This window comes from Sander lucioperca, chromosome 10, assembly GCF_008315115.2.
Source record: "Sander lucioperca isolate FBNREF2018 chromosome 10, SLUC_FBN_1.2, whole genome shotgun sequence".
Lineage (NCBI taxonomy): Eukaryota > Metazoa > Chordata > Actinopteri > Perciformes > Percidae > Sander > Sander lucioperca.
In genome coordinates, this window is record NC_050182.1 from 33,215,047 (window position 1) to 33,242,744 (window position 27,698).

At 39.0% G+C, this 27,698-nt stretch overlaps 1 protein-coding gene across 7 annotated transcripts in view; it reads left to right on the top strand.

Moving 5' to 3' along the window:
• triob (trio Rho guanine nucleotide exchange factor b) overlaps window positions 1–27,698 on the top strand; it is a 113,836-nt gene that overhangs the window by 59,806 nt on the left and 26,332 nt on the right. For all 7 annotated transcript variants that reach the window (XM_036005964.1, XM_031298633.2, XM_031298632.2 and 4 more), the window contains 25 exons: window positions 494–724; window positions 2,179–2,301; window positions 2,628–2,819; window positions 4,700–4,869; window positions 5,357–5,531; window positions 12,673–12,868; window positions 13,643–13,809; window positions 15,781–15,900; window positions 16,987–17,085; window positions 17,253–17,345; window positions 17,687–17,836; window positions 17,984–18,098; window positions 18,277–18,392; window positions 19,786–19,908; window positions 20,293–20,487; window positions 20,985–21,100; window positions 21,821–21,887; window positions 22,372–22,481; window positions 22,636–22,705; window positions 22,905–22,994; window positions 23,638–23,730; window positions 23,905–24,016; window positions 24,337–24,527; window positions 24,892–24,993; window positions 27,115–27,254. In XM_036005964.1, the coding sequence (XP_035861857.1) occupies window positions 494–724; window positions 2,179–2,301; window positions 2,628–2,819; window positions 4,700–4,869; window positions 5,357–5,531; window positions 12,673–12,868; window positions 13,643–13,809; window positions 15,781–15,900; window positions 16,987–17,085; window positions 17,253–17,345; window positions 17,687–17,836; window positions 17,984–18,098; window positions 18,277–18,392; window positions 19,786–19,908; window positions 20,293–20,487; window positions 20,985–21,100; window positions 21,821–21,887; window positions 22,372–22,481; window positions 22,636–22,705; window positions 22,905–22,994; window positions 23,638–23,730; window positions 23,905–24,016; window positions 24,337–24,527; window positions 24,892–24,993; window positions 27,115–27,254 (3,356 nt within the window). The remainder of the gene's footprint in view (window positions 1–493; window positions 725–2,178; window positions 2,302–2,627; window positions 2,820–4,699; window positions 4,870–5,356; window positions 5,532–12,672; window positions 12,869–13,642; window positions 13,810–15,780; window positions 15,901–16,986; window positions 17,086–17,252; window positions 17,346–17,686; window positions 17,837–17,983; window positions 18,099–18,276; window positions 18,393–19,785; window positions 19,909–20,292; window positions 20,488–20,984; window positions 21,101–21,820; window positions 21,888–22,371; window positions 22,482–22,635; window positions 22,706–22,904; window positions 22,995–23,637; window positions 23,731–23,904; window positions 24,017–24,336; window positions 24,528–24,891; window positions 24,994–27,114; window positions 27,255–27,698) is intronic.

The following is a 27,698-nucleotide window of genomic DNA, read 5'->3' on the forward strand; positions in this document are numbered from 1 at the left end:
CATGCTGTCAGTACAACACAATACAAACTCTACAATATAAACTCTTTCCATGATCCATTTATTTGTGTTAGTTAAAATCTAACTAATGACATAAAACCAACAATGGAAGTAGATGTAGGTCGAGAGGGGAAAAAAATTGTTTCCACATAGATATACAGTACATGTATATGACATGGAACAATATATATAAAACAGAGGTTATAGTCATTTTTAAATGTGTTCAGCTTGAAAGAAATGAGAAAAGTACTTCCATAATTAGTACCCCTTTATCACATTGATAATTGACCTCAGTTAGTGAGGGGAAATAAAAAATATTTTTTTAGGTATACCAATAGATTTAGTTATTTATTTTAACCTAATCAATGTGTTCTCTCCATTGTAATTTCTGCTCATTGAGGAATCAACCAGCTGAGACTTGAGGCATTTCATTATTCTCAAGTGAGATACCTGAGGATTTTTTGCAATATGTCAAACTACACATCACCTTTTACAGGTAAGCCAGGATGGGAAGTCTCTTTTAGACAAACTACAGCGACCTTTGACCCCAGGAAGTGCTGATTCATTGATGGCATCAGCTAACTACTCCAAGGCTGTGCACCATGTTCTAGACATCATCCATGAGGTGCTGCATCACCAGAGGCAGCTGGAAAACATCTGGCAACATCGCAAAGTCCGCCTGCACCAACGGCTGCAGCTGTGTGTCTTTCAGCAGGATGTACAGCAAGTAAGAGACACATACAGACATACAGAGACTACAACGAGACCTGCGCAGCTCTCCTGGCTTCAGCAAGTTTTGTTGTGCACACATGGGCAGACATGCACACTCACACATGTACACAGCAAAGACTACAGTAGAGACTAGAGAAAGTGCTGTCTCATCTAGAGACCCTATGTTCCAATTAAGTACCCTGCCCATTAAAGCTGTCTATATCTAGTCCATTAAGTAATGTAAAGCACTAACAATGCAGATACCTATCCTATACACACCTATCCTTCCAAACATTTTTACTAAAATGAATCAACTTATTGAGCTTTTCACAAGACTTTGTGGCAGTTTTACTCAATTCATTTGGATTATATTGAATCTGTAAACCCTTACTGTTTGAGTAAAGCTAAACATTGCTGTGATAAGACTTGTTTTTACTAGCAACAGTACACAATATATTGTACCAATAGTTAATAAATAAAAAATAAGAAACTGTTCAAACATTAGGCAAAAAGACAAAACACATAAGTGATGTTTCCCTACTATTTTTAATGGTTATAAAGATCCAATAAATGTTCAAACATTCCATACTGGATAGCAGAGTGTGTGATATTATATATAATATATGTATAATTTAATCAGCTTCAGCTTCTTCAAAGCCTTTCTTCCACTTTCTCCTGAGTTTTCAGAGTGAGAGTTTATATCTCTCTGTGTGACTGTATGGATGTCAGAGCTCTTAGATCAAAACTACTGAGTTGGTGTGTAGTGTCATTTCTGCGTTCTACCCTTTGGGCATAAACTCTTTGCCTCTCTGCCCCCCCTCCCCCTCCCTCTCTGTGTCTCTTGGTAGTGGTTTCCATGGTGATGCAATTTACTGTCACATAAAGTGTCGAGGGCATTGTGCACATGTTCATATGTGTTTGTCCCATTAAATATTCTCACAGAGACCTTGAAAGCATCATGAAAATCCCTTTCATTGTCCCACATAGAAACAGATGAAGTATGACCATCTGTTTAATAGATAATAAGGTAATTATGTGCAAAGATTTATAGCTAATCTCATCTACAGTGGCTATGTTGACAATTTGCACTGCTCTGGATTTCCTATTAGGCAAAACCTTATTGTCCACTCTTGTGCAATTTAAACATGACAGACTGCAGATGGGGGGGGAAAGTAAAGAAAGGGGGATGAGCAGAAAGCGAGACAGAGGGGCAAGGGAGAGAGAGATGACATCTAGGACTACTGTAATGCTAATGTGATCTGAATACTGTCATGCCAGTCAATTGCACCCCCTACTGCTCAAAATTTATACTGCATTCTCACAGTGTAATGTACAATGGTTGTGCATATTTAAACTGTGTGTGTGTGTGTGTGTGTGTGTGTGTGTGTGTGTGTGTGTGTGTGTGTGTGTGTGTGTGTGTGTGTGTGCGCGCGTGTGCGTGTGTGTGTGTGTGTGTGTGTGTTTTTCAAGGTGCTGGACTGGATAGAAAACCATGGTGAGGCCTTCCTCAGTAAACACACTGGTGTTGGGAAGTCTTTACACAGAGCCAGGGCTCTGCAGAAGAGACACGAAGACTTTGAGGAGGTTGCACAGGTAAGTTCTAATCTAGGTCCAAAGTGTTAACGCAAAAGCAAGTCTTCATCTTGTGACATACTTTTTCCTCTAGGCAATAAATGTGTCTTTTTATGAAGAAAAAATGCATTCCATTTTGTAAACTTGACCTCAAATGTTAAGTAAAGTCATTTCTTAGAGGACCGACATGCTTAGTAAATGATCTAGATTTGATGTTGTTGTATTGTCCTAGGCCACTACAAAACTATAAAGATTTAAGCTCTTAGAGACTAAAGAGCAGTTAGGCGTACCAGTCAAGTGTATGTGATACTGTACTCTCATAAATATACTTCTTGTTAACATTTTAGAACACCTATACCAATGCTGACAAATTGCTGGAGGCAGCAGAGCAGCTGGCTCAGACCGGAGAGTGTGACCCAGAGGAAATTTACCAGGCTGCCCACCAGCTAGAAGATCGCATCCAGGACTTTGTGCGACGTGTCGAGCAGCGTAAAGTCCTCCTGGACATGTCTGTTGCCTTCCACACACACGTCAAAGAGGTGTGTATCTCCTCTCCTCTCCTCTCCTCTCCTCTCCTCTCCTCTCCTCTCCTCACCTTATCTCATCTCAACCCTAAAGAGCCCTATTTACCACATTGATTTGACTCCATTGTTTTGCCCGAAGCTAAAGCTTATGCTACTGATACTCTATGGGAACACCGTGAAGGTGGAGGGTTATCCATTTATTGATCACACTCCAGCTTTTCATTATATGTAGGGATGACAGTAAAAACTTGTCATATCTTTATCCACAATTAACAACTGACTTATTAGTCATATTTTTCGCAACCTATAGAGGAATTGCCATGCCATATGCAGGATTGATCACAATGTTTGCATTTGTCATTATAATTTTGCCACAATTGCTAACTATGTTCAATTGTTATTGCAGTTCATGCAAACATCTGTGCTTTACCTTCCTTCTTTAATTGTTTTTACACAAATTAAAGGCAATCTGCCTCAATCTGCCTTCCCCTTCACTGTGATAATGACAATGATGCCTCTAATGTCCCTTATTATTATTTGACCTTATTCCTTAAAAAATAAATAACGAACACGCAAACTAAACATATGCTGTGTGTCTGGGATGCTAATCACTGCACAACTCCCGTACTGTAGCCTAATTCCTCACACAGTGTTATGAAAGTCATACACTGCACATCGTTGACTGTCAAAATTAACCTCTACACTGACATAGCACTGTGCTCTGCATGTGTTAACACTACATCCTGTTTACCCAAACTCATAGAGACAGTCAGAGGCATGGTGTTATTAATGAAGCTAGTCTTTAGTGTCCATATGCACTAATCTTCTTCATCCCATCTGTCAGCTCACACTGGTGCAGGTCACTCTGTGTGTGTGTGTGTGTGTGTGTGTGTGTGTGTGTGTGTGTGCGCGTGTGTGTGCGCGTGTGTGTGCGTGTGTGTGTGTGTGTGTGTGTGTGTGTGTGTGTGCACACTTGAATGTTTCCAACTCCCCATCACCTCTTCTAGTTCTGTAGGAGCCTTTGGATGCAGTCCAGCATGTTGAAAGGCAACAGACAGTTGACTGCGGAGACAGAGCATGAACTACATTGCAAGATAGGGGATTCATCTGAACTGATATTCATTAAATACACAGATGAAGTCGCTCCACTCCGAAAGGCATTATCTCTGTTTTTTTTTTTTTTTATAAATCTACATTGGTGACAACAAAGAGAGCAACCTACTACTATGTCTAGTTGGCAAAAGATTTCTGTGACTCACTATTAGAAAATGTCCCTAAGAGTGTATATTGCTCCTTCTACCAAACACTGAAAATTAATCTATTTTAGCCTAATCTAAAATAAACTGAAACTAGGCTATAATAAAAAATATTTTGTGATAGCAAAAACTAGCCATTCAGTCAGCTCACTCATATATATAAATGTCAGGTATAATGTAACATACTGTATGTTACTAAGTGGATGATGGTCACAATACCAAAAGTAGACGTGTTTTTGAGTAGGCCGTGTGGGTGTTAGACAACTGTGGGTGCCAGGGTCTCTCTCCTGCAGCCTGGATGGTGTGCCAGGGCTTTAGTACACTGAGCCAATTCACCCAGATGGCTAATCTGTTACAAAGATGACCATTCACAAAACACCAGCTTTAAGCAGAACCCGTTGGATTTAATTTCTGTCTCCATCTTCTGTCTGTCCATTTGGCAGCTTGTCTATCGATTCCCACATCTGTATTTAACTCCCAGCGCTCTGTGTATCTGCCCCACCCCCTTCAGTGTGTGTACTCAGTTCACAACAGGGGCTGTTTAGTGTGCTTCCTGCTTTTTTCTCTTCTCTTTGGAGGTGTGTGCACTACATGATGCTGCATTTTAACTGGCTTGCCTTTCCTGTCAATCCCTGTTAGCTATGGACGTGGTTGGAGGAGCTTCAGAAGGAACTGCTGGATGATGTGTATGCAGAGTCGGTGGAAGCAGTGCAGGACCTGATCAAGCGTTTCGGCCAGCAGCAGCAGACCACCCTACAGGCTACTGTCAATGTCATCAAGGAGGGAGAAGACCTCATACAGCAGCTCAGGTGACCATTATTAATACATGCTACACTAATGTCTGCATATGTTAATATATAATATACACTATAGGGTAAGCCACACCCATGCAGTTAATTAACACATACAAACACACTCAAGTTGTATCCAGAATAGTTTAGGGTGACACCAATACAACACCATTCCTGTATCACTGAAAATAACAACTTACTTAATACCAAAACTAAGGAATGCAAAGCCCAAAGCCTGATTTTACATTTTGTTCGGTGATCATTAGGCAATCATATTGTAGTGAGACGAAAGTAAAATAAATACTTAAGCTTAGGAGAAGGGACAAAGAGATTTTCCTGAACAGACTAAGTAAACTGAGCAAAGGAGAGGGGAAATTATTCAAAAGAAAAACATTTAGTTTTCTTTTACTTCCTCAGGGAAGTCTCCGCAAAAACTGGGCCCCACATCTCTGACCACAAATACACTGCGCCTCTTAAATCCCCTGCATTTGACCTCTCTCCACAGAGACTCGGCCATTTCAAGCAACAAGACTCCTCACAACAGCTCCATGGCCCACATCGAGAGCGTGCTGCAGCAGCTGGACGAGGCCCAGGGCCAGATGGAGGAACTGTTCCAAGAAAGGAAGATCAAGCTGGAGCTCTTCCTCCAGCTCCGCATCTTTGAGAGGGACGCTATTGACGTAAGTAGGCGGGAGTTGGAGGCTCAGTAAATGATGAATAATTATCTTTGCTTTATCCTGCAATGTTCAGGCAGAAGTGAGAGTGAGCAGATGAAATAGTGCAGTAGAAGATGGGGTTTGAGGGTTGCAGATGGTTAAGAGAGCGAGTAAGGGGTGATAGTGGATGAAGCATATGGCCTTGCAGTGCAGTACTGTATATAATTGGGAAAAGAGGTTCACTAATGAGCATGAAAAACATCAGAGGTGGACCAGAATTTATAAACTTACATACAGGAAGAAGGTGTTGAATGAAAGGGAGAAATGTATGTGTAAAGGAGAGCACAAAGGTGTTTATGGTTTATAAAAAAAACAAGTGAAGAGTGGAGGTGAAAATTGCAGAGAATGTCATAAGTTGAGAAAAAGGGAATTACAAATATAAATGTACCATATTACACCTTTTCTTTTTATGTCTTATTTGCTTAGTAGTTTTTTTCTTAAATGCAATAAGTGTCAAGGGACACACTGGAAAAGCAAAATGACTGTGACTCTGAGCTGATGGACCGTTACACAGTAAAAGAGAGGTTCAGTTCTGTAGTTAGGATTCCTGCTGGTTCAAAGCTTGGTTGAATTTACAGCGATACTCTCACATGTGCTACATTAAAAGAGTATTTAGTTCCACTTGACGCATCTCATCCACTGACTTATTCCAATTTTGTTTCCCCTTCCCCAACCAGCAATCGGCTGCATTGTATCCGCTAATTCCTTAACGTCCCACTGTGAGAGTGAATGCTTTTCTCAGCTGGTGCTCAGATATGATAACTGCTCTTTTAAAATATCGTTTTTTATAGTTACTCATGATGTTTACTGTAGCATGGCTGTCAAATCAGATTTGTTGAACCATACTATGTTGACAGATGAATAACACTCATCCACTTTGAAAGGAAATACAGGTATTTATTCATGAGAATAGTAAAAAGATTTGTGGAAAGTAAGCATTTGTGTATAATTTTTTATTTTTTCACGCCAGCGGCATGGCTCTAGGGATGGCAGTGTCGGCGTGTCAGCATAACTTGTCAAATATATTTATATCTGCTGGATGACACAATATTTAGTGAGATTCTTGGTTAGCAGACAAGGAATTCTAATAAGTTAAGTGATGCCCTGCCTTTTCCACTAGAGCCACCATGATGTTCTCATTTGTGTTTTTGAGTGAAATGTCTCAAAAACTATTGGAGGTTCTGCCGTTAAATCTGATATGAACATCCACATGCCCCTAAGGATGAATTTTAGTCACTTTGATGATCCCTTGACTTTTCCTCTAGCGCCATAATCAACTAACTATTTTGTCCAATACCGTTGTTTATACCTGCACAACTAATGACGTTCCCATCAGCTGTAGTTTGTGTTTGGTGCTAATATGCAAATGTTAGAATGCTAACAGGCTAAATTAAGATGTGTTAACATTTAGCAAAAAGCACTACTTTGGTTTCAGTGTTGGGCAAGTTACTTCCAAAATGTAATACATTATAGATTACTAGTTACTGTCATTTGAGAGTAATTAGTTATATTACAATATTACTGTCTCTGAATTGTAATGCGTTACACTACTTTTGCGTTACTTTTGAGTTACTTTCACCAAAATAACAGGGGATGTTTGATTTGGCAGCTAGCTTGTTAATTTCACCACCGGATCAATAAAGTCTCCTCTTTATCCACTTTAATACATCATAGATTATTCATATTTTGTATAATTAATATAAATATGCAAAGTAACTAAAGCTGTAAAAAAAATAGATAAGTAAAATGTATAATAGGCAAGTAGGAGAAAATGAAAATACTCGATTAAAAGTACGGCATTGTTGTAAAATGTTTGTTTATAGCACTTGAATAAGAAATTCATGTTGTTTAGTTTAAAACACTCTAAAGGAAATGTTCAATTATAGTGTGATTAAAACTCACTATTTACATTATTTACAGTACTTCATTTACAGCTGATTTGTGAAAAGGTAGCCTACACAACCTTATTTAACAGTAATTTAGTTTTACTGCGAACCGTCACAGGAAGTGTTTTTATTTTGAAGTAAGCTACACGGAAGTTGTCTGTTGTGTAGCCTACTCTTGCTAGCTTACTGAGATGCAACATGTCCGTAAGGCTCAAGTTGTTCACTTTCTTGTTTGTAAAACTGCAACAGTAAATGGTCACAGTAAAAGACAAGCGTTTTTGGTCGTCATTCGAAGCCATTCCACTACAGGCATAGTTACTCTCTACGGCTGATAAAATGCAATGATATTTACGTGTAGCAAGCCTCAACATTAATTCCCGACATGTTTATATCTGTCAGCCGCTGATGTACCGTCACCTGTTGGGACATACATGCTGTCCGTAACGTCTCTGGTTCTGGCTCTGACCACGGGAACAGAAACAAGACAGCTCACTTCAACGCAGTGTAATAACTCCTGAAAATAATATCCATCTCGCAAATGTATCTGTCTCTGCAGTCATCTCAACCATCGAATACAGCGACAGGAAAATAATACGGCTTTTTTTTTACTGTGAAGAAATGTGTCGCGGTGTTGGTGAATTCTTAAAAAAAACAATGCACCACTAAATGTTGCGTTAAAATGCGTTGTAACTTGCGTTACTGAGACTGTAACGAGTATAATATTACCGAAATTTAATTAGTAATGCGTTATATTACTGCGTTACAGCAAAAAGGAATACATTACTGTAATTGCGTTACTTTTGTAACGCGTTACTCCCAACACTGTTTGGTTTTACAGCCTCACAGAGCCGTTTGCATTGCTGTAGACTCACGTTTCATGATATGGATTTAAATGCACAATATCCATGTCAGAATTTTCGGTTTAATGTAATGCCTGCCAAACCTGATTTTACGGACGTAATTAAAGGCTAAGCAACTTTTGTTTGTGTTGATGATCAGATGATTATGAGATAATTATTGTATTTGTATTAATAACGAGAACACTTGCTTTACCTTTCCTGCTATTGTCAGCTGGACTTTCTAGACACAAAAAACATAATCTGCACATTGTGCATGCCGGTGTGGAAGCATATGGTTTTTTATTACTTGGCTGCCTATAAATTAATTCTCCTCTACAATGTGCTAATATAAGTTCTGTGGTTGGTTTCAAGTCATTTGTGTCTGTATTATAAAGTCAAAAAGAACAGATAAGTCTTGCATGAGTCCTGCTTGTCAAGTCAGGGAATGCTTGTGAATCTGCTAATCTCTCATGTTGAACACTGAAGTAAACCCACACCTACACACACATAGACAGAGGATTGATATGACACAGTGCTCGATCATGAAGATGGGTGGAGGAGGCATTTGTCTCCTTCCACTCCCTGCCCACACACACACATACATGCACATGTACTGTGACACTCCCTCCTGGCTTGAATGGGTGTGTGTTTGAGGTAAGTGCATGGAATGAGGTGAGACATACACTTGTCTTACAATGCTTTCTTCTGGGACGATGAGCTCTGAACCAGTGCAGACCACAGAGGAAAAAAAAGACGTGGTCAAAGAGGAAACTTATGTCCTGCTTTAGTTAGTTTCCACTGTGTTGGTAGCTGAGGGAGATGGTCTTTTTGCATGCAGAGGGCATTTTACTTAACTGTATGAGGAGAGGAGAGCAGAGTGCAAATGAGTGCTTGGTAAGTTTCTACTTTGTGGCATGATTTGTAAATTTACCATAGTGGTTAGAGAGGGTATTATTTTATTCCGCTATAAAAGGCTTGATAAGATTACTCTGTGTGCTAGCCAAGAAAGTCATGTTTCTATACAGAGGAGATTTTATAGCAGGGGAATTTCTGTATATCCGAATTCCTGGACTACCTTGTCATAAGTCAAGCATGCTTTTCTACATGAACAGAGAATAGTGCTTTTTATTGCAAAAGAGGTTTACTTTCCTTTTTGTATAAACTTAAAAGCCACATTACCTCTTTTTCCTTTTTTCTGTTTTTATTCATTTTGTCTTTGAATGAAGATTTATGCCCACTGTTGTCGCACACACTGGGACTTTCTCTGTGCTAGCACCATCGACAGGATTCAAAAGAATAATTGTTACCTGTAAAACTGTAGCTTAGTGACAGCTGGTGTTTAGAGGTATAAATACTGATAGCTACTCGGTTCCCTGTGTGGCTCAGACTTCATTATCTGTATCATGAGAATTAGAGAGAAGCAATGTTTATCCTAATCAAAGAAAAGAAGTGGAAGAGAGAAATTGACTCACTGTTCCTAAATGTAGAACTGTATTTACTGAGTGCAGTTTTTACTGTACACTTAAAACTGAATTTTCTGTTTGCATTTGTTCTGTCCTAACTCTTAGGAGCAGTTGGCAGCTATTTTTGCCTAAATGTTGCATATGACAAATAGCATAATAATACACTCAGCCTGCAGTAAATTGTTATGCAAAAATGCAGCACCATCCTTTTACCAAGCTTTCCATTTGATGTACTGTTGCTGTACTATGAATCAAACCTCTATCTGTAGCACTCTTGGTGTTCTAACATACATTGACAGGATTATATTAGTTCTAGCCAAGTGAAGTACCTGATAGATAGAGGAAATTAAAAATAGCACAGCCTGAGAGGATCAGGTTCTCATACAGATATTCAGTTTCATGTTTGGAATCTTCTTACTTAGCTTTTCTATCTGATCTTAGTCAAGATTACAGACATGCAAACACCAACGCTCCTCTGTCCCTCTTTACATCTCTCAAAGTTTCTTTCTGTTCCACATTGAAACACACTGGACTTTCCTTTTCTAACTCCATTCACTTCCTTTTTTCCCCATTGTTGGAGGTCTTTTTAAGGCACAAGATAGCAGGTTCTGAATTGAAGAGGACAGCTGCCAAATCATCTAATTTTCATTTAAGCACACAGATTAAATTTTACAACTGTTATGAACTACTGCATTCCCATTACTTACATGTAACTCTCATAGACGTCCAGTTGTCAGGGCATGGTAACTCCACACTTGTCAAATTGACAAATTTTTTGACATTAGTTTATATGGTTACAGAACAGCTGAATGTAGGATAGACACTGGATTCAAACCGTTCAAAACAAGTATGCAAAGTATCTGAGAGCATGAATGTTGACATTTGATCAGTTTTGTCTTTCGTGAATTATGTTATGGCCAAAGTACTGTAAATGTCAATCTCAAATGTGCAAATCTGACATTAAGATACACTTTCATCTGACACCAGATCCCTAATAAAAGCCAGTGGTTCAGTCTTTTAGAACACATACTGTAAAGTCCTAAATAAAGCCTTGGAAAAAGGGGAAATTAAATAAATTTTGAATACTTGTAGAATAGGCTCACATGATAGGTTCCGTATATAATCATATTATCAATACAAAAAAGATACAATACACTCGTGCCATACAATTTGCTGCTCTTGACAATTTTACTTTTTACCAGAAATAATGCTCTAACTCACAAATGAACTACTTCATCGAACCTACTTAATGTAACTTCTTCGTTCTCGATGTTGCTTTTAATAAAACATAACACCTCCTGTAGATTTCACACAGTAAACGCCTTCCAGGATAGGGAGTTCACAACAGCACACAGCAGTGACAGCATTAATTATGTCAAACAGAAAATCTGAAAATAAGGATTATTACATTTGCATGACAGCTATAATAAAATATACTTTCACAAAAGGGGAAATTGTAATTAAAATCTGTTTCTAGTAACAGTCTGTCTTAATAAAAGATTCTCTCTTTAGGTAAAGTAAATAAAGCCTCTGCCACTATTTGACAATTTAACGTAACTCCATATGCCCCAGGGCAGCAGGTGGATAAATTAGACCTAGTAGACCTCCTTTAAAAAAGAAAGAAAAAGAAAAACATTGACAGGCAGAGCTGGAAGGTGCCAGGATCAAGGTGCCCCTGGTATCATGATTCAGTCTGCGTGGGCAGTCAGAGACAAGCACTGACATCTCAGTACATCTGCTCTATCAGCCATGCATCACCAGTGTAATATGTTGTCTGTTACTATGCCAGTCATATTAAGTGTTGGGTTACAGCGATTAAACTGTCTGACTTGGTATACAGAAATTCTCTTAAAGGTGCAGTAGGTAAGACTTATAAAACTAACTTTCTGTCATATTTGATTAAACTAACCCTATGTTCGAGTAGAACTACATGAAGCAGGTAATTTAAAAAAAAATCCGGCTCCTCTGGCACCACCTACAGCCTGTAGTGCGATTTGCAAAAATCCACCACTCCCTGTTCAGATGCACCAATCAGGGGCAGGGGGGGTGTCTAACTGCGTGTCAATCACTGCTCATGCACACGCATTCATTCTCCCTTTTGGGGGGAGGGGCTTAGGAGACTGAGAAGTTATTGATGTTCACATTTTTGGGCTAAATCCTTGGATCTTTGCAATCCTACCTACAGCACCTTTAATCATAACATTATATGGATAATGGAATGGCTTTTTCTGTACTTTACAGTCCTTTGAACATTTGTGCTGGTGAATAATTTATGTAAGGCATCTTGTTGTTTTAGCAGTCTAATGTTTGCACCATTAAACTGTCTCCTGGGTTCACATTCAGTCCTTTGCCACACATTATTTCATGCAATCATTCCCTCCCTCCATTTTTCCTTTTGACTGTCAAATGAAGTCTATTATCAGAATCAGAATCAGAATACTCTATTGATCCCCTCAGAGAAATGATTTAGTCACAGTTGCTCACAGTCGCATTCAAGGTAAAAATAAGAGTAAGAAAAGAGCAAGTGTATAAAGTAAATAAAGTAGCATAGCTACAATAAGAAATTAATAAAAATGTTAAGTAGAAGTAAGTAATATTAGGTTACAAGTAAGATTAGGTTAAAAAAGAGATTGTTTCAAATGGATTGTACAAATTCTATTGTAGTCCAGTGTCAACATAAATACAGTACAGACACAGTACAGTGAGTATAAGTAGCAGCACTGGATACATAAATAACACCTTTGTACATGTAGCTGATAAATTATGCAATTGTGCAAGCAAAATAATTTTTAACTAGAAATGTGTTTTTGTAATTGTGTTCATACTCTCTCAGTTATTTTCATGAACGAGTAAAAGGTCATTTTATCTCGCTAATGTATCTGAGTTAACCCTTCTTCTTCCCCTTTTCCCCTCTCAGATCATCTCAGACCTGGAGTCATGGAACGAGGAACTGTCCCAGCAGATGAGTGACTTTGACACAGAGGACCTGACGCTGGCTGAGCAGAGGCTACAGCACCATGCAGACAAAGCGCTTACTATGAACAACCTCACCTTTGACGTCATCCATCAGGGACAAGAGTTGCTGCAGTATGTCACAGAAGTCCAGGCGTCTGGTGAGTGAGGAATCACAAACAGTTGTCAACAGTAACATATTTTTTCAAGCACCTGACATATGTAGGATACAGTTCTCACATGATGTAAGATCAATATGTTGGAACTTCACATTCAGGTGCACATAAATAAGATTGTTGGCCAAATGGTCTTTGTGAGAAAGTGTAAGAGAGTACAAATCTAGCTGACCTTATGCAAAAGTCTGGCTCTTCAGTCAGCCAGCTACACTGCTACTGCTAGCTACATGGCTACCTGAATGGCATAGCTTCCTCTGTATCTTGCCTCAATAATTATTTACCAGGGCCATCCTTTCTGCTACTGAAGCATCACGACTTACACACACTGCAGGAATAAAATCTGAGTACAGATTATGCCAATGCTAAATTTGTCAGGCATTGTTTAGTCAGCTTTCACAAGATAAGCATTTCACAGCTTGCATGGCTTTATGTTATTAAATATGAAAACTGTCTATGCCATCTATGAAAAAATGTCAATCTGAAGCTATACTGCTGTTGCTATTCTATAGATGCAGGTAATACAGAGACCATTAATGAGATACAGATGTTACACCTCTCCTTGTAATTCCACATTGAGTATGTGGATTCAGCATATAACAGAGATGTGTGCAGAACTGCTAAATACCTCTTTACTCAAAACCCATTTACCCTTGTCAGTAACAGTAAGTGATTATTAAGTGAATAACTACGTAGTAAAAAAGGACACTACAAAAGATAGATTGTTATTTGTAACATAGTAAAAATGTCTACTGAGTGCAGGTGTGGAGCTGTTATGTGACAGAGATGTGGACATGGCCACACGTGTCCAGGACCTGCTGGAGTTTCTCCACGAGAAGCAGCAGGAGTTGGACCTGGCAGCAGAGCAGCACAGGAGACATCTGGAGCAGTGTGTCCAATTAAGGCATCTGCAGGCTGAAGTCAAACAGGTACGTACTTGAAGAAAGAAAGGACAAGAGAGTTTAACAAGGATAGACAATGACACAGCCTGGAAACACTGATTGGAAGGTGTAGGTGGGATATCCTAAAGCACTCGAAAAAACAAGCTACAAAAGCATGAGCTGATGTAGGCTTTTTACTTATGAAAGAATTACCCCTGTATTAAACTCACATTCTGTTTTTTTAAACAGCTGAAACATATACTTTTAGCCTATTGTATTTATGATAAACACATGTTGTAAGTGGAAATAGAGCTCATATATGACTGCTCACGTGTGCTGTATTTTAGAAGTAAACACACCCAGGGCTGCGATCCATAATGCCGAGGTCAAACCGACATGTGGAATTCAGACAACTTATTGCTACATCCTAGTTACAGTAGAGTGTGTTGAAGTGCTAAAAAGCTACAGTATGTTCTGTCTGCACATGACCACAGGTAGATGACTCACCGTGTCAACAATCTCTCTCCCTCCTCTTTCTTTTTGTCTCTCTGGCTGTATTTCTATCTATCTGTATATCTTTCTGAATTCGGAGAATAGTCTGAGCGATAAAGTTTGGTTCGGTTTAAAAGGCAGGCAGAAAAATGGTGGCAGATATGAAATTGAGACTAAAATAACCAAAATGATACCTGGAGAGAACTCCAGCAAAACATTTCAGCAGACGCACTGCCATTGTATTGACTGAACCGATCTGACAGTAAGACGATACTGTGATGATGGTGTTATTTTTACTCATCTATCCACAGAGAGGCAGTGCTATTAATGCAGCTAAGGACTGTTGCAGGAATCAATGCATGTCTGTGCAGCTAATAGTGATTTATAAATCAGAATCTTAAGATGTGGCTTCTGGTTTTTAAGCTAGTAAATACTTTTAAATGACTTCCGGGACACATCAAAGACTACAGTACAATGTTTTTTTTACATGGATTTCTGAGATTACAGTGTAAAATACAGCACAACTTCTTTAGCCTTACTTTCCCTACTTACTTATACGCACTGCACTACATCCTGGGAAATTACTGCACCATTTTAGACTATGGTAGATTATGGTTGGATACAACCATAATCTGGTAATTGTAGCCTGTATATTTCTGCTTCTGATTTATTTATAAATATAGCCTTTCAATCCTGGCCAGAGATTACTACTGCACTACAGTTGCTATAGTGTGTTTCTTCTTTTTTTAGCTTCAAATGTCCCACACCGAGAGATCTTTTCTTGTTAGAACTGCTTTCTGTTTGTCATTATGAAATGGAACAGTTTATGAACAGGGATTATGGATAGAGCAACACAGATAAAATTACTCTTAAAGTACAGTAAAGTGGTTTCAGTTGTAATTGTATGATGAAATATTGGAATATATTATGTAAATCAAATGGTATGCCATAACATACTAATGAATCATATATGTACTTATTATTACTGATGTTGCAGCTGTTTGTTCATGCATTGTCATGCATACATACCGCTGCTCTGATATTCAGCAGCAAACACTCATACCTGTCCTGCCTCGGGACATCGCAAGTGCATGGGCTCTGTTGAAGTTGCTGAAAAACAAAGAGTCGGAATTGTGTTGCATCATCACTTTTATAGCCAAGCTTCAGTTGCAGTTCTGCCCATCACCCACACAGCAGGTGTGCTTGCTGAGTCAGAGAGAAAGAGGTGTCTTTGACCGATTGTGCTTAACATGCCCTTTGGCTAGAACTAGGCCAACAAAACATCAGCAAATGGGATTTTGTGTTCATCTGTGTGTGTGCGTGAAGGTGGGTCTGTGTAGCTGAAGAGATTATATACAAAGAGGAGAGCTTACACATTTTTAAAGTGATTGGTCCATTTTGAGTTTGATTACATTTTTTAAGATGTTTTCATAGCATAAGTAGTACAAATAATTAAAATATTAATAAACATTAAGAGTAAATAACAAAAGACTTTGTGTATCTGTGCATGTGCTGTGTGTGCTTTAGGTGCTGGGTTGGATCCGTAATGGCGAGTCCATGCTGAACGCTGGTCTGATCACAGCCAGTTCCTTACAAGAAGCCGAACAGCTGCAGAAAGAACATGAACAATTCCAACATGCAATAGAGGTAAAATAAAAAATGTATACATCATTTTTGTCTTCTTGCTCTCTTTTCAGCTTCTCTATTCACAAAGAATCTAGAAGCAACATGTTGATGTCCATGTGCTTTGTACTCTCAGTTGTATCATTCTTTTTTCTCAGATATATCCTTATCCCTTTTTTCCTCTTCCTCCCATTTATCATTTTTCTTCTTTCATTTCTTTAACCTCCATTCTTCATCTACCCTTTCCCCTCATCTTTTACCACTTCTGCATCTTCTCTGCTCCGTTGCCCTTCATCCTTCAACCTTTTGCCTTTCTAAAACTCACCTCAGGCGTCTCCACCGCCTTCCCTTCTCATCACAAGTCACACATGAAATGGAATAATAAATAACTAATATCTCTACCTCTCTCTTTCTTCTCTCTCTGCTTACCTTTCCTCTTTATTTAATTTCTGTCTTCACTACTGATTATGCAGGGTGCATTTCCTTTGAACTCTATCGAGCCTGGCTTATTTTAATGCAGGCCTGTACCTGACCTACTTCTCCAAAGCTCACATACGCACGTACACAAAAATGCAGAAGAAAGCTGTGTTTATGATTATTGCTGATGTGGGACTTGAATTTTAACAAGCAATGCCATAACTGTAGTCCCTGAAACCTGCACTGGCTCCAGCGTGGTGAGAAAACAGCAAGTAATAAAGGAATGTCCTCCTCGACAGTACCCAGCAGGTGCTGCAGACATTACCAAAGGTGGCAAAAAACCCTTCATTCTTTCTTTATCTCCTTCTCCAGTCCAGCAAGAGCAAATGCCTTATTCTCAGGCTTTCCGTTATGCCACAGAAATCCTCAGATACTGTCGTTTTTTATTTCCCTATCTCATTTCCTCTCCAGAATGCTCACTCCAGGACAATCTTTATGACACAGCTATAATCAGACGCTACCATTATTTATTTAGCCTTTCCTCTGTTGCTCCCCAGTCTTCAATTTTCCACCAAACTGCCCTACAGGGTCCAACAGGGAGCTGGGGCTATATTTTCAAAACAATCATTGTGATATAGAGATTCATATAACTCTTTATTTCATTGTTTTTTTTTTAATCTCACCCCCATACAGAAAACCCATCAGAGCGCGCTACAGGTACAGCAGAAGGCTGAGGCCTTACTCCAGGCAAACCACTATGACATGGATATGATCAGAGACTGCGCAGAGAAGGTATTTTTTTTGTTTTTTCTATTTTGTTATTTTATATTTTACTATTTAAATTGTATATTTCTGTTTGTCTGTGATTTAACTGCCATATTGAGAGCTGCTAAACTGTGTTGCGTTGTTGAAAAGATGACAAAGAACTATTCTATTCTATTCTATTGTTTGACTTGAAGGTGGCAGACCACTGGCAGCAGCTGATGCTCAAGATGGAGGACCGACTTAAGCTGGTTAATGCTTCTGTGGCCTTCTACAAGACCTCTGAACAGGTACTTGTTATTGTGCGTTTGTGCGTGCGTGCGTGCGTGCGCGTGTGTGTGTGTGTGCGTGTGTGTGTGTGTGTGTGTGTGTGCGTGTGTGTGTGTGTGTGTGTGTGTGTGTGTGTGTGTGTGTGTGTGATAATCTTGAACATGAGTGGGTTTGGGAAAAAATAACAATAAATGGAAATTACACTCTCCTTTGTGAACATCATTAGACCTGAAAAGCCTGAGTATAATTAAAAAATTGCTTTCAATGATATATAGTTTCACAGGTTGTATGACTGGAGAGCAGGTTAAGCTCAGTGTTTCACTGTACAGTGGTTTTATGTACTGTATCATCTATGTTTCAGGTGTGCAGTGTCTTAGAAAGCCTGGAGCAGGAGTATAAGAGAGAAGAGGACTGGTGTGGTGGTGCGGATAAACTGGGCCCGAACAGTGATTCAGACCACGTCACCCCCATGATCAGCAAACATCTGGAGCAGAAAGAAGCCTTCCTCAAGGTGACAAAGAAGGAGATATTTCAGTTTATATTTAAGAAAAGACAAATCCCTTGTTATTTGTGTGATTCTAAGGTAAGTTTCACTAGTCAGAAGGATGTTATTATTGAACCTGTAATTGACATCTGTTCTCATTCTGCACACTTGCAGGCCTGTACATTAGCCAGGCGTAATGCTGATGTCTTCTTGAAGTACCTGCACAGGAACAGTGTCAACATGCCCGGCATGTTGTCCCACGTTAAAGCTCCAGAGACTCAGGTTAAGAGTAAGTAGCTATCTCTTTTGCATTTAAAATGTTATAATTAGCTTATTTAATTTTTTTTTTTTTTTTTTAATCCACAGTTTTTTATAAATTCAGGTGTTTATATTGTCCTGTTTAATGCTGACATACAGTAATAAACGTCTTGATTAATATATATTGTCTGCTTGTGTTGTATCATCAGATATCTTGAATGAGTTGCTGCAGAGAGAGAACAGAGTGCTCCACTTCTGGACCATGAGGAAGCGGAGGCTGGATCAGTGCCAGCAATATGTAGTGTTTGAACGCAGCGCCAAACAGGTGTGTCCTTATGTTTATGTGTGCACTTGCAAAAAGCCCAATTTGGAGAAAAGGCTGAGCAGATGGGTACATTGTGTCATTCAGGTCACTACAGACAGAGTAAGTAGAAACAAGCCTCATTTCTGTTAGTGATTGGCTCCTGTTTGTATAAATCAGCCAACTGAGTTGTCTCAGTTAGCATACATATATATATTTTTTTAAATCAAGCAGCTGTTTTTCTTGGTAATGATACATTTCAAATATACTGGAAATTATATAAGCTGGCAGACATTTGCAACAATGACAGTCTTAAAGACGGCTATCATTATGTGGCCTAGTAAATTTAGTCTCCAACCATTCATTTTTACTCCTCAGGCAGTACTGAATATTTCAGCCACTGGCATTTGTATTGTAAAGTTTGTCTGTGTTTAAGAAGAATAAGATGATAGGTCAAGTGAAAAACACTCAATATCTCTCAGTCAAACAATCTCCAATCAGCCATTGTTCAAAGATACAAGATACCTTTGAGATGGACAGAGTTTGGATATTACTGTTTTCAGTAGCAGCCAACATCTCTTCACACTGCACAGACTGAGCTGACATGTTGAGTGTTTTATTTAAACATGACTTTGACAGCTGGAAACTCTTTATTTTCAAGAAGCCAAAGCAAGTTAGAATCTGTGGGATTTAAGCTCTTACCTCTGCCCTTGTGTACCAGGTCTAACACTGTTTATATACAAACACTTTGCTCCCTCTTGTGGTGTTTGGATAGCACAGCGCAGGCTCACAGCAATGCGCTTAGCCAATAAAATCAGATGACATCATAGATGTTTCTAGGACATGGCTATTCTAGGGTGATCCAGGTTTTATCCCCAGGGCCCAAATGCTTTCTGGTCTCACAGTTTGACTGGACCAGTTCTGCCACTGCAGGTCAAGTCCCAGTTATAAAGTACACTGACATGAAAAAGAATAGAAACTACTGTAAGTAGGACCTTTGGAAACTGAATGCTAGAAATGTTAAATTTGTAATAGGTGGTAACAGATTGTTAAATTTATAATTCCTGTATCATATTGTTTTCTCAGAAAAATTGAATGTCACATTTCCTAATCCTGAATTACCATGAACGTGATCGGAATGTGAAAGGGATTCGTAAAGTTAAACTGTACAGTGGAAAATGCTATGCATTTCAAACCCTGATCAGTTCAAATTGAAACAAATGTCCTACTAGATAGGAGAGGATGAAGGGGATGATGGTGAGTTTAAGTATACAAAATACACATTGTAATTGAATTGTAGTTACACAGTAAGTTTCAAGTGTACCTACTTGTACTGGGTCTTCAGATTTGTGTTAAATTGTGTAACTAAAATCCCTTCAGTGTAAATGTACTCACTTGTGATTGGTTGTGTCCTCAGGCCCTGGAGTGGATTCATGACACCGGGGAGTTTTACCTGTCCACACACACATCCACCGGCTCCAGCATTCACCACACACAAGAGCTGCTAAAAGAGCACGAAGACTTCCAGATCACAGCAAAGGTATGTGTGTGTGTCTGTGTGCGTTTATGTTTATTTTTTGGATCTATTACTTTGTAGAAGAAGGTGGGAATGATGGAGACTGTATGCTTGTATTTGTGTGCCTGTTGCTCTTCTCGTTGTGTTGCGTTGTGTGTATGTTTGCACAGTCCTGCGCTCTTCTGTGAGGCCCATTCACAGGGCAGTGTATTGTCCCGTGTCCTCATTGCTGTGTCACTGTTATTGTGTTAGAGAATAAGCTATTGTGTCCATTAAGCAACACACTGATTCCTAACTCTCTCTCTCTCTCTCTCTCTCTCTTATCTACCTTTCCTTCACCGGCACTGGCTCTCTGCGGCCACCTCTCTTTTCTCTCTATCCCCTCCCTAAATGTCTCTCTATTGACAGCAAACCAAAGAGCGAGTAAAGCTGTTGATCCAGCTGGCGGATGGGTTTTGTGACAAGGGCCATGCCCATGCCCTGGAGATAAAGAAATGGGTGTCCTCAGTGGACAAGCGCTACAGGGACTTCTCTCTCCGTATGGACAAATATCGAACCTGCCTGGAAACTGCGCTTGGCATTTCTTCAGACTCCAACAAGGCTGTGAGTGCACACCATTGATACAAATCAAAAACGAATACAGACATCAGCTCTGTCCTTCCAAACTCTATTCATATGCTTTATCCTAAACCTTGAATTGATGCTCTATAAGGAAAGACCATAGAGAGATACAGACACTGAAACAGTCCATGTCTGGCACAGGTTTTAGTAATAAGGATATAATCTTGCCCTCTAGCCTTTCTAGAGTGAGATTAAAACAAAATCATGTTTTATGTGATGATTATAATCATACAAACTACCCCTGGCTTTAATTGTATTGTAGTTTCAAGAGAAGGAGCTTGCAGCAGGTGGTCGGATGTAGATAGATACTGGAGACCGTCGATCACTCATGTCTCTATATAAATTCCCATCTCCCAACAGCTCAGTTTTAATGAACTGGTGCTAACAGAAAGCAAATATGTCACACATTGGTGTGTTGACTAGTGAATGACCACCATGCCTGTTATGCGCAGACATAAAAGCCACTGTCTTCTTTTCAGAGCAAAGAGCTGCAACTGGACATCATCCCAGCCAGTGCTCCAGGGTCAGAGGTCAAGTTGAGGGATGCTGCCCATGAACTCAACGAGGAGAAAAGGAAGTCAGCGCGAAGGAAAGAGTAAGTGCAACAGATATTTTTCTTGGCACACTCGCTCCTGATTGCCACCCGATGTTCAGCATCACAGGTTTCCTACACAGGCCTGGAAAAGTGCCTGGATGAATAATTCAGTAATTTTCTGCAAACATATGAAAGCATATTATTTTTCAGTCCCATTAACATTTTATAGCTGCGGATAGGCTTTCATTTGAAATAGTTTAGGTTAATGATAATGTGTAGTTTACTGTCAAATTAACCAGAGAACATGAGCGCATAGCAAACACTGAAATCTTCGAATCCAGTCAGGTGTGTAAACAAATGGAGATATAATTTATTGTGCATGTGAGAGGAGGTAGAGCAGTAATGTGCCTTATTAGCATTTATCACAAGATGTTTCAGTGTTCCTGATGCTGTATAGAATATCTTTGGTAATTTGTTTATGGGGTGGGTAGCTCACGACCAGCCTGTAAATTACAGTACATAAGTTCACAAGCCATACGTCAGTCATAAGGGAGTTGTGATGCATCCGCATATAGCTACAGTGCTACCCCAGTAGTTACAAAGAATGTAGAAACAGTACAGCAGAGTGAAATTCTTTATCTTTTAAATGCTTAGTATTTTTATTTTATTTTCTTCACCACAGATTTTTTATTTATTTAGTTTAGTTTGGTTTAACTACAGCACCTGTCCACCTGACCATGTTCATCAGTGTCTCCTCTCCGAATGTGCATGTCCTTTCAGATTTATAATGGCTGAGCTGATTCAAACAGAGAAAGCCTACGTCAGAGACCTACGGGAGTGTATGGATGTAAGTATTGGAGCCAACACACACAGAGCCATTAGCATTTACCTACTTTACATAACCTTATTTACATCATTTTCATTTTTTTTACACAATTAGGTGGTTTCTGACTTGTAGTAAATTGACCTTTTGTCAAATGTATGTTCATTGCCTCTGCTATGATTTTTAAAATGTTTGTTTTAATATTTTGTTCTTATATTGCATGAACATTTTTCTTTAAAATTGGTTACTTTTTACTTTCCAATTTTCTCTAGATATTTTAGTGGGTTACTCACAAAATAAGAAAATTATTAATTCAAATATGTAATGTGATGATCAGACGCTCTTACATCAGACAAGTTGGTACTGAGAGATTTTTAGGTATTCAATTAATTCTGCTCTGGTGTGTGTGTGTGTGTGTGTGTGTGTGTGTGTGTGTGTGTGTGTGTGTGTGTGTGTGTGTGTGTGTGTGTGTGTGTGTGTGTGTGTGTGTGTGTGTGTGTGTGTGCAGACATACCTGTGGGAGATGACCAGCGGTGTTGAGGAGATTCCTCCTGGAATTGTCAACAAGGAACACATCATCTTTGGGAACATGCAGGACCTCTACGAGTTTCATCACAAGTCAGTAGAGCCATGATCTGCGATATTCTGTATTCTTTACCATTAACAACATCCGCTAATTTGGTTTAAGGTTTTTTTTTTAAGTGGTAAAGATACAATATTAAGTTCTCAGCTTCTGATTGTTCCTCATTTAAATCTTTCTGTCTTCGTACAGTATCTTCCTGAAGGAGTTGGAGAAGTATGAGCAGCTTCCAGAGGATGTCGGCCATTGTTTCGTGACTTGGGTAAGAGATCTACAAGCTGTCGCTATTATACTTCAGTTTGTATTTTTGTTCCTCGGCTATATCTTTTCTTCTATGTGACTAGGTCCATTTTTAGTTTAAATAACAAAAGGGTTACAGTACAATAGACCTATAGAGTATACATCCAAGACTCTTGATGATGATTTGTGAGTAAAGCACTGGTGTTATTTCTCCTGCTCAGGCTGATAAGTTCCAGATGTATGTGAACTACTGTAAGAACAAGCCTGACTCCACTCAGCTCATCCTGGAACATGCTGGACCCTACTTTGATGTAAGTAACTACCAATACTGCTTGGTCTATAATAAGCTAAAATAAGATAAGATAAGATAGACTTTATTGATCCCACAATGGGGAAATTCACTTGTCACAGCAGCTCAATGCAGCACAACAAATAACAAAAATACACATTAAATATAAATAGGATAGAAAAACACAAAGAAATAATAAAAAATAGGAAATAGAAGAAAGAAAATAAGAAGAGAGTAATAATGGTAATATGTACACTATAAACACTTCTTGTAGTTACAGGTGGGAAGAATATATAAACAGATGAATATACATATAAATATGAAAAGGCATATTGTACAGGTCATTATTTACATGTGGGGAGAATATATATACTGATATACAGATGATTAAACATATGAATATGAGATGGCATATTGCACAGGTCACAGTAAGATGGACAGAGTAATAAATAAATAACTATAAACAGTGCAGAATATTTTGAAGTGTTGGCTCATGTTATTGTGTTATAAGCTGTGCTAATAGAGTGAGGTGTGTGAGTGATTTTGTATTTATTTATTCCATTTTGTAATCCAACTCTTAAGGCTTGTCTGTATAGTACATTAGTTAGAATAATGAAGACCGTAGCCTCTGTAAGACGTGTCTGTTTTCCTTTTTTGATTTTAAGGAAATCCAGCAAAGACATCGCCTGGCCAACTCCATCTCCTCTTACCTGATCAAACCAGTCCAGAGAATCACTAAATACCAGCTCCTTCTCAAGGTACAGCATGCCTTAAAAATAATTGGAAGTGAAAGAGTATCTGGGTTAGCATTACTCACTTTTTGCAGGCAAAACAATGTATACAGTAGGAACTTAATCATGAATGCGATCTTTACTTCTTCATTTAAATGTCACTGTGTGTACATTTGTGTTCTTCTTGTCTTGTTGTTAAAGGAATTGTTGACATGCTGTGAGGAGGGTAAAGGTGAGATAAAGGATGGTCTTGAAGTCATGCTCAGTGTCCCCAAGAGAGCCAATGATGCCATGCACCTCTCTATGCTGGATGGTGGGTATACACCGAGCAAACCCCCTCACACACACGCCTCTGTTGTTAATGGAACTCCTATTGTGTTTTGATAGTCACCTGTACAACTGTTCACTGAGTGTGTTCTGAGGGTCTGATGTTTCAGATTAAGTGAACTTTCACTTTGCTTTTGTGAATGTAATCACGTCACTTATATTTAGCACAAATTACTCAGCTGTCAGTCAGCAGTAAATTCATTAAACTTCCCTCCATTTGCCACCCACTGACATGTTTATACATACTGTACACACATGAAAACACCCCTAAATGGCTCTTTTCCTCCACTGCCTTCACTTCCTCAGGGTTTGATGGTAACATAGACTCCCAGGGAGAGTTGATACTTCAGGAGTCCTTCCAGGTATGGGATCCCAAGACTCTGATCCGGAAGGGTCGCGACCGACACCTCTTCCTCTTCGAGATGTCCCTGGTCCTTAGCAAAGAAGTCAAAGACTCCAACGGGCGCAGCAAGTACCTCTACAAGAGCAAGCTCTTTGTAAGTAATGTACTGTTTGATGTCAATGTAGTTGTAAAATGAGGTGTCCCGATTGCAGCTTGTATTGCTCATGTTAGCAGACTCTTCATCGGGTCATATAAGGTTTTATTGGGTCAAATCAAATCAAAAACTTTAAAATATCAATTCAAGATTGACCCAAACTAAGACTGAGTCTGGCTCAAAAGTGTGAACTAAAGACCCGCATGGTTCAGGATTGATCCTTGGTTTTTGATAGTTGGGTCAGCTGGAAGATCTCTATGACACACATTATTTTTATTTTGGTTGCAAATTGTTATGGCATTATTAGAATATAATGTATATATAATGTATTGTTGTATGTAATCTTTGTTATTCACCCCCTCAGACATCAGAGCTTGGAGTGACAGAACATGTGGAAGGAGATCCTTGTAAGTTTGCCCTGTGGGTGGGCAGAACCCCGACTTCAGACAACAAGATCGTCCTCAAGGTATCAAGATGTTGATTTTAATGGTGAAGATAAAAGGTCATTGTTTTGATCTCTGGCTCTGTACTAAGTGTAAAATACCCCCCCCCATGTGATTCTCCTCCTATAAAGAAGAATAACTCCATGTCTGTAGTCCACTCAGACTACAGACTACAGTTTTTTTTTTAACCTTTATTTATTCAGGGAAGGTTCACTGAGAGACAGCCTCTCTTTTGCAGGAACGCCCTGATCACATTCACACAGTTACACATTCATACCTGAAAGCTGCCCGGTACAACCACAGTCTGATCTGCTGGCCACTGAGCAACTCCACTACATAATCCCCAAGAAAGTTCACTCCCTGTAGGGTATAAAGTGTTACTTTCTGCTACTAATCACACAGAAACATCATAGCAGCTGATGGGTCGAAATTCAAACTCACATGCAACTTGGTAGTTCTCACGCAGTCAGTCAGAAGCAATGTTTTATGCAAAGTGTGTGTGTGTGTAGATGTAAATGTGTTTGTTTTTTAGACCGACAGAGAGCAACACTTGTGGATGTATGTGAATGTGTTACGTGTAAATATGTGCTGTACAGCTATCTGTCTTATTCAGTGTTGGGAAGGATACTTTCAAAATGTATTCCGTTACAGAATACAGAATACATGCCCAAAATTGTCATTTGTAATGTATTCCGTTACGTTACTCAATCTGAGTAACGTATTCTGAATACTTGGATTACTACCACATTGAATTGCATTTTATAAGTGTAGGAATGTGGCTATCACATACAGCTTACTAAACAGGCCTATTCTGGTGTGTTCTTCTGTTCCAACTGGCTGAATGTGTACCTGAACAAGCAGATAGATTTTGGTATTTGTAGTCCCGACCTGCATACTACAAAAATCTAACCGCAGTCTAAGCTACCATGAGCTAATTTTAGCTAACGTTAGCTAGCATGTCAAACGGGGCTAGTCAGTCTTTCAACGGCTCTGGGGCTAGTAAATCAGCACCTAGGAGAATGTAAAGTCGCACGTCAACTATAAAATAGCAAGGTGACCAGTAAAACTACAGCAGACGACTACCCTTGGCTAATTAAAAAAAAAATAACTTACTTTACGATGCTTCTTCAGGTTGGAGGTGGAGTAATTTGGACGCTGAAAGGAGGTTGGTTGCTGGCAAGCAGAGGTTGCACTGCACAGTTATATTTCGTTCTCCCTGTTCTTTCTTTAATTTGAAATGCTTTTTGAATTTCAGAGATAGAAACGCATTCCTGCCCTGGCTCTGTTGTGCCGGTTCCGGCTCCATCTCTACCTCTATCAGTGAACACTCAAATAGCTCATTTTTTCGTTTTCATATTGGGTCTTAATGGAAATGCATTGAGTTGCCTTAATTTATTCAGAGAGTGAATAAAATCGTGAAACAGAGAAGTATCGTCATGTAATCCATTGATTTCAACAATGTAATTGTATTCTAAATAACAGCTATTTAAATTGTAACTGTAACGGAATACAGTTACTCATAATTTGTATTCTGAATACGTAACGCCGGTACATGTATTCCGTTACTCCCCAACACTGGTCTTATTACATAACTTATGATGACCATCTTAATCTTTGTCTTATGTAACATAGTGCCACTGCAGCCTTGGTGCTGCTTGTTGCTAAGTGAAGGATGACGAGAAGACACAAGAATAGTCATATGCTAAATACAGTGTTGCTTTGGCTCACTGATGTTAATAAACAGAAGGCTGATAATAAGCATCTTTCTGTGGAACCCTAAGTGGAGTATAGGCGACACAGTTGTCGTCATTTCACTTTGTGTCTGAATATGGACGTTTGACTCAAGTACAAGATTGCAGGGATCAAAGCACTCGTGGGATCAGACAAAACTATATAATTGCTAAATTAAACCTGATACCGTGTTATGGGTCAACGATTAATTCATTCAGGCCAAGTGAACAGGGCGACAGCTTTTATTTTTCTCCGCTGTTCACATCTTGAGTTGTTGATTTAATGTTCTGTTTGTGTCTGTATATGAAAAAGCAAAAATAAAAATACCTGGCTACACTACTGATATAATACCTGTACATGCTAGAACCTGTAAACCTAACCTTTGTCCGACCCAATCATGTGTTGTGTCCCAGGCTTCAAGTATTGAGAACAAGCAGGACTGGATCAAACACATTCGGGAGGTCATCCAGGAGCGAACTGTCCACCTGCGTGGAGCTCTGAAGGAGCCCATCCACATCCCTAAAGCCACCACAGCTAAACATAAAGGCAGACGGTAAGCAAACAGATTACAATTAATATAGTGTGTCATCCTGTAAATGTATTTTGTATGTGCAACATATTTTTGAAAATAAATACAGTAGTAAATGTAAAAACAATGTTAATCAGTTTTGCAATCATGACATTTAAAACACTGCAGCTGGGCACAGCTTTAATCGACCATTGCAACCATACTGGCGAAAAACGAAAGTGGCACTACAGAGCAAACACAGTATATCAACTCAATAATCAATATAATAGATACAGAAAATAGATGTAGAAAATTTAAGGATTATTAATAATAGCAATACATTATTATTAAATCATTTAATTTTGACCATATGGCCTTAGCAATAAACAAGCCGTTCTTTAATGTCGTCGACTGTTGTTTAGTACCCTTCTTTTTTTTCTTCTTTTTTTTTACTTTATTAAAAAGTATCGGTTCAGGCACCGTTAAGGC